This window comes from Magnolia sinica, chromosome 10 (assembly GCF_029962835.1).
Source record: "Magnolia sinica isolate HGM2019 chromosome 10, MsV1, whole genome shotgun sequence".
Lineage (NCBI taxonomy): Eukaryota > Viridiplantae > Streptophyta > Magnoliopsida > Magnoliales > Magnoliaceae > Magnolia > Magnolia sinica.
In genome coordinates, this window is record NC_080582.1 from 78,941,969 (window position 1) to 78,953,969 (window position 12,001).

The 12,001-nt window shown below is 36.8% G+C and overlaps 1 protein-coding gene across 2 annotated transcripts in view; it reads right to left on the reverse strand.

The window, feature by feature from the left end:
* The window catches only part of LOC131217094 (protein GAMETE EXPRESSED 2), a 36,441-nt gene that overhangs the window by 16,949 nt on the left and 7,491 nt on the right, over positions 1-12,001 (reverse strand). For both annotated transcript variants that reach the window (XM_058211842.1, XM_058211843.1), the window contains exons 8-11: positions 10,191-10,499; positions 6,456-6,580; positions 1,271-1,488; positions 513-731 (exon numbers count right to left, since the gene is read on the reverse strand). In XM_058211842.1, coding sequence (XP_058067825.1) covers positions 513-731; positions 1,271-1,488; positions 6,456-6,580; positions 10,191-10,499 — 871 coding nt within the window. The remainder of the gene's footprint in view (positions 1-512; positions 732-1,270; positions 1,489-6,455; positions 6,581-10,190; positions 10,500-12,001) is intronic.

The following is a 12,001-nucleotide window of genomic DNA, read 5'->3' on the forward strand; positions in this document are numbered from 1 at the left end:
GGTAACACTCCAGAAGATATTGCTTAGTAGTTTTGATTAACTTTATACTTTCTTCTTCCAAAGGAGTTCTCGCATGTGCCAACATGGCAAATATGTTTAAGATCCAACTGATTCATTAGGAAGGCCCCACCATGTGGATGACCTTGCATGAAATTTAGGCCAGTTTGCTCATTAGGTGGGCCACACATATACAAAAGAAATGTGTTGTTAAAACAAGTTGAACAATGGACTACATGCAATGTACATGTTGCCTACCAGATGAGCCAACCGGCTTAATTTTTGGTGCAAGGCATCTACGTAGTGGACTGCCTAATGAGCAGCTTGGATATTGCACCTGCACTATGCTGACATGTCTAAATAGCAACTCTTGGGAAAGAGCACTGCATTAGTGCACTTTGAATTTCTCTAGAAGCAAGATTCAATTTCCTGGAATTGCATAATGATTGTCGAGGAAAAGAAAAATACTAAAGCGTTAAATCCAAGGCAAGATGAGATGATTTTATGGGTACTACCCAAGATATTGAATGAATTGCAGTGCGGAATTAATTACTTCAACACGGCCTACTAAGATCAAGTCCTTCACTTCTTTGTTCACGGAACGTCCCCCTCCCAATAACTCTAAACACTGCATTGGCATCGGAGCAAGAAATATAGTGCCAGATAGTGCACTGAGAGTAATGGAGATGTTGTCCATCTGATCTGAATATTTTATCTTGAATCCGCAGAAGCCACTGAAAAGAAGAAGAAGAAGACAGAATTAATGATTTAAGATAGAAACAACTATCGTAGACCAAGTTGTGAGGAAATATGCGACACTCGACCCAACATTTTCTCAGCCTAACAAACTGACATGTGAGGCCCGCCTTGCATTGATCCAAATTGTTTGTTTGGTGGCCCCCATGATGGAGGGAGATCTCAAAACTTTACCGTGTCAGGTTGTTGGGCCCCTGTTAAATGTGCAACATTAGCCGTAACTATCCATTTCATTGATAGCTAGGATCAGCTCACATGAAAGAGATATTAAGGCATGATCACATTATGGGGCCCCATCAGATCAACTGGATTATGTAACTGAAAAGTGGGCCCTTTGTGTACCATTGCTGGGTCAAAACGATAAATGCTGTTTCTCTCAATCAAGCATCATCGAGTACCTTGCCAAAGCTCAAATGTGATATGGGAAGCAAATAGATGGTACAATAGGTAGGTTGCTTGGCACACATTTTCTTTTCTAATTTCAAAATAAGATCTAGCGATGAGGAACATAACTTACCCGGAACTGGGACCTATCACATCTTCAGTTACTTGCAATAGATTTGGTAAAGAAAGAAATTGCGGTGGGGAACTGAGTACAGAGATAGTAACGGTGCCGGTATCAACATTCTTATTTTTATCAGAAATTGTGTAAGAGAAAGAATCATTTCCAAAAAATCCTTTGTAAGGTGTGTATCTGAATATCTGTCCATACTGGAGAAGTGACCCAAAACGCGGCTTCGAAGATAACAAAAAAAATCATTAATCTCCAACGCAAAGTCATTTTAACTGTACAAAACATTATTACAATACAAGTGTGTTCTAATAGTAAATTACAAGGAATTGTGTTACAGCATGAAGTGCAGCAATTAAGAGAGATTCACCTAATAGAGAAATCATAGATGAATAATGTCTTTGCTGATTGAGGTAAAGTTAAAGATGGATTGCAATTCTAGTAAGTTGGAGAGAGAATGAAACTGTCAATGGCTTTACCTTAGTTATGATAATGGGGTTTTCTTACCAAATATGTACATGTAACGCAGTCCCCATACATCCAATGTGTGTGTGGCATGCAAGCTTTCCACTAGATGAGCCCAAATGTGTATCAACTGGCTCAAATATAGGTAAGGGAACCTAAATGCCCATCTATGAGGCATTTTGTCCACTTATCAAGTTAAATTTCACATTACTTCTAAATGCTTATTCTTGAGGCATTTTCCCCATTTTTCAAGAAAAAAAATGCAGGTAAAAGTATGCGTATGCCCATCCTTGATGCATTTTGCCCACTTTTCAATTTAAAAATCCACATTAAAGGCTTCTAAATGCATATCATTTAGGCGTTTCCCCCAAGTTCAATCTAAAAACCAAGGTAATGGCACCTAAAAGCCTATCCTTGAGGCATTTCCCATAATTACGAAGTTAAAAATCAAGGAAACAACACATAAATGCCTATCCCTGAGGCATCTTCTCTAGTTGTAAAGCTAAAAATGAAGATAATGACCGCTAAATGCTTATCCTTGATTATTTTGCCCACTTTTCAAGCTAAGAATATACTTAATGGCACCTTAATGCCTATCATTGGGGCACTTTTAAACTAAAAATCCAGGTAATGGCACCTAGATGCTTATACTAGTGCCATTTTGGCACTTTACAAGCTCAAAATCTAGGTAGAGACACACGTCCATCCCAGAAGCATTTTGCTTACTATTCAAGTTAAAAATCTATATCTTGGCACCTAAATGCCTGTACTTGACACATTTTGCCAACTTTTCAAGCTAAAAAACAACAAAATAGCGAGTAAATGTGTAACCTTGAGGCATTTTTTCAAGCTAGAAATCTCAGTAAGGGCACCTAAATCCCTATTCTTGAGGTGTTTTGAGCCTTTTGACCACTTTTCAAGCTAAAAGTCCTGGTAAGGGCACCTAAATACCCATTCATGAGGCATTTTATCCACTTTTAAAGTTAAAAATACATGCAAGGGAACCTAAATGCCTACTATCCTTGAGGCATTTACCCACTTTTCAAGCTAAAAATCAAGGTAGTAGAATGTAAATGCCTATCCTTCACTCATTTTGCGTATTTTTCAAGCTAAAATTCTGAGTAGGGAATACCCGCTTTTAATGCTAAAAATCCAGGTAAGGGCACCTAAATGCCCATTATTGAGGGATTTTACATACTTTTCAAGTTGAAAATCCATGTAAGGGTACCTAATGCATATCCTTGGGGCATCTTGTGCACCTTTCAAGCTAAAAATTAAGGTAACGAAAGCTAAATACCTATTCTTGAGGCATTTTGTTAACTTTAGAAGATAAAAATCCTAGTAAGGGCACCTAGAATGCCTATTCTTGACCCATTTTTCCTGATTTTCAAGTTAAAAATTCAGGTAAGAGCACCTAATAGGCCATCCTTGAGGCATTTTGACCACTTTCCAAGTTAATTTTCCATGTAAGGACCTTTTTAAACTCCTATTGTTTAGACATTTAGCTCCCTTTTCATGACAAAAATCCAAATAAGGGCCCGAAATGCCTATTGTTGAGGCATTTTCCCCTCTTTTAATGCTAAAAATCCAAGTAAGTGCACTTATAATGCTCAATCATGAGGCTGTTTGCCCCACTTTTCATGTTAAAAATCCATGTAGACGCACCTAAATGCCTATCCCTGGTGCATTTTACCCTGTTTTCAAGTAAAAAATAAAGGTAAATACAGTGTTCGAAATATCGGAATTTTGCTACATATCGCATCCTTGGGATATAGATATGTATTGGTTATCGCACGGGATATATCGTTTGTATCGGGTAATTTATCGCAATTTTTGGGAAACATGAGGAAACATTGGGAAATGGTTGAATTTTTCAATGAAACTTCAAGGATTGTTAAAAATGACCTTAATACACACTTCAAAATCATAACATCTCAAAAAAGAAGTTACATACTAGGTTTCCTTTGTATAGGTTCCTAAGCTATGCATTGTCTCATTGAACTAATGCAACTATATTCAAATTGAATGCATAACATTTAGAGTGTATGTGATGATCATTTCATCAAAGTTCAAACACTCCTAAATACTTCGAAATTAGTCTCAATTAACAGCTGGTTGAAGGGAAACTTCAAAAAAAAAAAAATATTTCAATAATTTTTTTACTTAATTTTTAATTAAAAAATCATTTTTATTTTCCAAAACTTAACAAGGACTTAACAAATCAGTAGATCAGCCCTCATACGTGCTTGATTTCATATTTGGAGTGCAATATTGCTAGCAATTTGGGAGATATTGGGAAAATTTTGAATTTTTCCCACATTTCCCCAAATCGGACCACCTACAATCAGATTTCGAAATTAAAGTGTATGTGATGATCATTTCATCAAATACTCCTAAATACTTCGAAATTAGTCTCAATTGATAGCTGGTTGAAGGAAAATTACAGAAAAAAAATGGAGAACATGCAAAACCAATGATATCGAAATCAAAGCTCCAACTTCATTATTTTTCACGCAAAACATGAAGAACCAATGGATTTATAACCATTTAACACTGATTTAAAATGATTTCAAAAAAAAAAAGGGGGATCAGAAATTAAATTTGCTCATTGGATCGAACATGTGGGATATATCGGCACTACCTGTGCGTTTTGTATCGCACAGGTGGGATACAAGATATATCGTGGGATATATCAGCCGATATCGTCGATATTTAAAACATTGGGTAAATATACCTAAATGCCCTCCCTTGTGGCATTTCACACACTTTTGAAGTTACAAGTACGAGTAAGGGCAATTAAATTCCTATCCTTGAAGCATTTTGCCTACTTTTCAAGCTAAAAATCCACATAAAGGTACACAAATGCCTATCATTAAAGCATTGTGGCCACTTTTCACTTTAAAAATTCATGTACAGATAGAGTGCGTTTCAACTTGACGTTCATGGGTTCGAGCGCATGTTACCTTTCAAAAAAAAAAAAAAAAAATCATGTAAGGAAACCTAATGCCTATCCTTGAGGCATTCACCCACTTTCCAAGCAAAAAATCTAAGGGACCTTGAATGCCCATTCTTTAGGCATTTTTGCATTTTGCGCACTTCTAATGCTAAAAATCCTGGTAAAGGCACCTAAATGTCTATCCTTGTGGCATTTTGCCCACTTTTTAAGTTAAAAAATCACGTGAGGGCTTCTAAATGCTTATCCTTTAGGCGTTTCCCCCTGTTGTAAAGCTAAAAATCAAAATAGTGGCACCTAAATGCTTAACATTGAAGCATTTTTTTTTCCCACTTTTCAAGCTAAGAATGTTCTTAGTGGCACCTTAATGCCTATCCTTAGGGCACCTTTAAACTAATAATCCAGGTAATGGCACCTAAATTCTTATACTTGAGACATCTAACCACTTTACAAGGCTCAAAGGTAAAGGCACCTAAATGGCCATCTCTGAGGAATTGAGCTCCATCATGTACTATTTAAGCATTTTGCATTGCAGACTTTTAATGCTAAAAATCCTAGTAAGGGCACCTAAATGCCCATCCTTGAGGCATTTTGCCCACTTTTCAAGCTAAAAATCCTCGTAAGGCCCTAAATGTCTATCCTTGTAGCATTTTGCCCACTTTTTACGTTAAAAATCCTTGTAAGGGCTTCTAGATGTGTATCCTTTAGGCATTTTTTTTTTTTTTTTTTGATAACGATAGGGTGTCCCCACACCTTTTTAAGGTGATACTAATCCCTGCGGGTATATCCTTTAGGCATTTTCCCTGGCTGTAAAGCTGAAAATCAAGATAGTGGAACCTAAATGCTTATCCTTCAGGCGGTTTGCCCACTTTTCAAGATAAGAATCTTCTTAGTGGCGCCTTTAAATTAATAATCCAGTTAATAGCACCTAAATGCTTATACTTGAGGCATCTTGCCACTTTACAAGGCTCAAAATTATTAAAGGTGCCTAAATGCCCATTTGTGATGGAAACAGGTCTGACCCTTTTATCATTAAATTCACATTTCAGGTGGGGGAGGGTGATTTTATAAACAGGAATGTTAGTGACTACTGCCATTACCACTTTCCACTCAGATGTGGAACTTGTTGCTTGAAAAATCAATTTTGCAAACTTCTTTTATTGATGAGCTGGGCTCTAACCTGGGACCTCAATGTTGAAAAATTGACCTTCTACCCAGTCAACCCTAAGTTTGAAAACCGAAGAAAGCAATCTACGGACTAAGGAAAGTCCACACGCATGGTTTGCAAATCTGGGAAACAAGTTTTGGTTGGGGAAAAATTAGGAACAATGTATTTTTCTTTTTCTTTTTATTATTCTTTTTTCTAGTTGGGCTAGTAGACAAATCTTAGGAAAGACTCCTGTTTTCTTTTGGAGAATGCAGGTAGCAGGACTAGTGAATAAGAAGTATTTCATTTACTCGATTGATTGATAAACAACCGGAATAACTAGATTCTCTTTTGAACATTTCTTTAGTTTCCTTCACAAAGCTAAGCGTCTTGGTATTTTAAAAATGCCCTATTTCAAGATCTTTCTTATCAAGAACAACAAAAAGTTGTAGAGCTAAGACAACTTTCAGTCTCAAACAAACTATATATGTTACAAAGTTATGAATGAGTGTGTTTATATAAAACTGTTGCAATTCTAATGAACATGAACGAATTTGATATATAAAAAGGATGCTAGTAATATCAGTAATTTGAAACAACAATCCAAAGGATTTAAGTCTTCTTACCATCAAGATTTCAGCACTATCCATAATGCCGTATGCAGAATAGTAATTTTCGAGGGCATGAAAAGCAATTGATTCATTCTCCCAAACAGAAATAGTATAATTGTAGGCTTTAGGGAAATACTCTCCTACAAGAATCTAATAACCAGTCAGAAATCTTTCACAGAAATAAGCCTAGATACAAAAAAGCAAAAAAGAAAAAAGAATAGGCATATCTGTAGATAATCCTTATAAATAAGAACTGCTTTCAAAACATTAAACCATGCTATTCTACAGAGGATTCATTATATTCAAAATTGAGAGCTGAGAGAGGACAAAAAGTACTTCAATTTTTATACACAAGAAATGGATCAATTAATTATGTTCAAACCTAATTTACACAATTAATCTTCTGAATAATCTCAGTATTTAAGCGGAACTTCTTACAAATCTGTGGATTTGGAGACTATATCAAGCCGCAAGATCTTAAAATGGGAGAAAGGAACTTCAAAATTTTCTTAGTGAATATGGAAAAATATTCTACCAAGAATCTGTAAGCTCAAAAAAAACCTTCTAATAGGGATCCAATTTTGCAATTCTTGTAGGAAGCGAGTGTTGAAGAACATGTGGACAAAATACAAAATATGACAAACAAATGATACATGTTTAAACATGTGGCCGGTTGGACCTTTTGACAACTGAGTGATTTCATTGGTTCAAATGGAGCCTACTGTTGATGTAGGATCATCCGATCATCCAGTGGAAGACCAAGAGTGGTCCCATTGGTGGTTGATTGAGGATCAGGCTGAGGTCAGGCCAATCAATAGGCCCATAGTACATAACATGCCTATCCAACCATTCAGATTGAAGATTTGGACCACCTAACGATTTACATTGAAGAAATGGATCACATCAACGGTCCAAATTGACCAATTGAGGATCTGGATCAAATCAAGGGTCATCATCGCCATCATCAAAGCCCTGTCTCCAGCTACACGGATCCTGTTACACCATTGTATTTGTACTCAATCATGGACCATATCCTCAATTAAACCATAGTTCCTCAAGTAGTTTCTTACTAACTCTACCCACGTTCTTTTCGGGCCTTCCCTTTGCCTTTTTAGAGCCTTCAACTTGAACAGACTCACTCCTAATCAGTGTAGTTCTTTGTCTCTGTCATACATGGCCAAACAATCTAAGTCTACTTTCCCTCATCTTATTACCTATTGATGCTGCTCCTAATTTCCTTCAATTTGGACTAAATCAATGGTCCAATTAGATATTGTGGACCATAGATATAATTGAATGCCCATCTAATAGACCCATTGATGTGGATCCCACAGGTTCAATAAGATGTCCTTAGGGGCTTAATATACAAATCACATACAAATCCTACAAAGCCTATGCTGGTAGGATAGTAGAAAGATTACACAGATCTACATATAGTTGTAGAGTAGATCCTAGATTAGATCACATTTTATTCTAGATTAGATCGCATTAGATCCTAAGATTTGTTAAGATACATTTGAGCTCTTTTTATATTTGATTCATTATTTATTTAGTTCCCCTCTTTATTTAAAAGTCTTTGGGAAGATCTTGGATTCTTTAAGGTGTGTCCTCATTTAGTTACTCCTTTCATTTCTACTATTAGTTTACCTAACATTGAGCAATATTACGAAAGTAGTTTTGGGCCAAGAGGCTTCAGGCCTGGGCTTCTTTAAATTCAGGTATGACTTTGTAAACAAGGCTATATATAGCCATATGTGTGGAACTTTGGAATTGGAGGTCATGCTATGAATTGTTCGATCGAAAATGTGCTATCTTTTTGTGTTTCTTGTAATGGAAAACATGGTGAAGAGTTGAGATTCTTCTACACACCCTTTGGCAGTGATTCCCTTAGGGCCTGTTTGGATTCGTGCAAAGCATAGTAAAGGAAATAATATTTCACAGGAAAACCTTATTTCTAGGAAACTATGGAAAAGGAACATTGTTTTCCTTGTTTGTTTTTCAAGATTTTCCTAGAAATTTAAGAATATTTTCAAATTTGTTGTTTGGCAAAACAAAAAATTTTCTAGGTAGTCATTGGCACGTGCTTTAGCTCTTGTGGCATGTGGGATGCTTGAAGATGGACAGTAAACATGTGGCACATGCAACATATGTGAGTGCTTGAAGCTGAATTATGGCACATGTGGCACATGTGAGGTGATTGGAGCTATACAGTGGCACATGCGGCACATTTGACACATGTGGGCACTTGAAGTTAGATGGTGGAACTTGTGCACATTGGCACCATGGGCGACAATGGCACACGTGGCAGATTGGTGCACATGGGGTCCTTTGCACATGTGTGGCTGCATAAAAGATGAATGGCGGTACATGTGGCACATTAGCACATGCAGGGCGCAAGAGAAGATGGATGGGGGCACATGTGGCACACTAGCACATGTGGGACACTTTGCACATGTGGGGTGCAAGAGCAAATGGATGGTGGCACAAGTGGCACATTGGCAAATCTGGCATAGTGGCACCTGTAGGGCATAATGAAAGATGGACAGTGGCTCATTTGGCACATTGGCACATGTGAAATGATTGAAGATGGATCGTGGCGCATTTGGATTTAAAAATTGAAAACTCATTTTACTTCCATCGTGGGAAAATGCCTTTGTTAGGGGTGGAGGTGGGAACATAAGTTTATTTATTTTCCAACAAAGATACAAAGTGGGAAAAGATGTTTCCCACAAATTCCACAAAGGAAGGCTTGACAAACAACGATAGTTAGTTTCATGGGAAGCAATGTTTCCTTTCCTTTCCCTTCCATGAACCCAAACAGGCCCTTATGTTTTGGTGGTGTGGTTCTACTATTCTATCCCTTTATCTATATTTTTTTTTTCTCAATTTTCTTTTCCAATTGAAGATTTGTGGCAATTTAAGTTGGATCCCAGGTTTCATAGTTGGTTCGTGTTCAAGATCTTTTCAGGTGGGTATCAAATCTATCTTAATTACTACACCATCCAATTTTGGCATCATTTCCTGCTCATTTCAATCAATCAAATCTAGTGAAACTTTATCTACCCATGAGGTGTGGCATCACAAAACTTGTGGAAACTATCCTTTAACAGTGAGGGGAAAAGAAATTATAACACAAAAATAAGTAGGGAAAACAATACATGTCGAATCTTCATCTTCCAAAGAGCTATTCTTTGTAAAAAAATGCAGAAACATACAATTTGATTGCCTTTGGGAAGAACCAATACAATATTCAATTACATAACAACAAGATAGTAATACCACACCCAAAAAGTACAAACCAATACATAGTAATACTAAGGGCCTGTTTGTTTGCCCATTTCCCTGGTAAAGTAATTGTGTCATCATTTACTGTTTTACCACTGCCAAACCAAACACAGGAATGGTCGGTCAAATGCAGAGGTATTCAGCAGACAAGTAATTTGTAACATTGCACTTTTTCATATAATTACCGTAAAAATATCCATCCAAACATCAACATCAGTTTGTTTTGACGATGATTTGACATTGACGTAATGCAAAATTGCCATCATTATGATTTTATCATGGATAAATCAAACAATGTAAAATTGTCGTCATTGTGGTCAAATGCAATTGTTGTCAAGAGACAGGTAAAGTAATTTGCAATCATTGCCCATTTCATTTACTGTGGTAATGGGCAAAACAAACACACCCTAACATACAATTCAAGATAACAAAGAAACTATATGCCCTGTTATTATTAGAACTTACTTTCATGCACGCTGATCTCAAAGGGAGAAGGAGACAGATGCTTGTCCTCAAACAAAATGGATATTTTGTAAGTGCCCAGAATGGTTGGTAGATAGTAACCAAAATATGATCCATCCTTATTATCAATAAAGTCCCATCTCAAGAAACTAGAGTTACGGATGGGATCAATCTCAAAGCTCAACTTTTTCTGTTGAGACGTGACAGGGTTAGAAAATGAATCCATGAGTTGCACTACTAATTCATTTATGACATGTTTCGCTACTCTCGGAACAAATTTCACTATGCTTGATTGCGATGCATCGACCATGCCTGCAACAAATTATCAAATTATTCAAAGCAAAGGAAGGTACGACTGTTGGAATAAAACAGTTTGCATTACATGCAATCACCATTGTAAAAGATTCTGTATTGGAATATATTCAACAATAAATCAGAGATGCTAGGCTGTAAATGTGAATGAACTTTAACCAAGCCAGATTAAAGGGTCTAAAAGGAACAGATAGAACTGCTGCTCTGTCAAACTATGATCACTAAGAATGTACAGTAATATTAACACAAAATAAGAAGATTACAATGGGAAACCAAGGATGTAATTGTTAATCATATGATAGACAATAAAATTAAATTGACAGTGTTGATGTCTCAAACATGTGCTTCGTTTTCAGGTAAAACAAAAGTACCAGTACTTATGGGTTGGTATCTATAACAATGTTTTGATCCAACATAATTTAGTATGCAATATGGATTTCTACTCCAGTACGATAATGAAGTGTGAGTGTCAATGTACTTTCAAACAATGGTCGGTAGGGCTTTTGAGCCAACAAGGTACAATTAGCATTTGAGGTGCAAAGAAAATGGAACCTGCATGCAGTCAGCTTCCATTTTCTCACTTTCTGCTGCAAATCACAAATGATATAGTCATGGGAAAGTCATCTCTTTTCATTTTGGACCAACCCAATTGAGTTCAGCATTGTGAATGAATAACATTCAAACATAACTAGAAGTGCGGCCAGGCAAAGCCGATTACCATGGAATGCTTCAAGTTCAAAATTTCTCTTTCTTTTAATAATCAATGGTTCACTGCATTAATAGAATATGATACAAGTAAACAAAGGGTTATGTCAAGGGATATTATAGTCTCTGATAGAAATAGAAAATCACAGGGCCCTTCTTGTATGAGGGTGTGTAGAAATGAAACATCTAATGCCACTGCTAGGTTCCAGATTTCGTTATGCATTGTAACGTCCATGTCTTGGATGCTCGAGATAATGCCCACACAATGACATTCTTTCTGTCAGCGTTTGCAGCTGGAAGGCCTAAAAGAGATGAAGAAAAGATTCCAAGCCTTTCTAAAATCTCCTGCTTCCACTTCATTTTAATTCTTCAAACCTATTGGACCTGAAAATGCCTGATCTCTCCATCATCACCTTGAAAGATGTTGCCAATCCTAGATGGATCTTGTTGAGAATATAAACTCAACCTTTTATTGTGACGTGTCTTATGTTTATTGTCTTGTGAGTTTAGTCCCACATTGGATACTTATGGTAAGTAGGTTGTAACTCCTATCTATATAAAGCAGCTCAAATCAAATGTAGGCCAGTGCTGAGAATGGGTATGTAGCACCTTGTGCACCTCGGAGCTCTAATCTTGTAAGAGTGCCCCAGCCTACCTCTTAATATAATTCTCAGGTGTTTGTCTTTGTTTAGTTTATTTGACTTGGTAACAGAGCAGTTTAGATCCTGCTGATATTTGTCTATTTGGTCTAGTCTTCTTCGTCCTCATCTAACTACGATCTGTGAGCCCAATGGAAA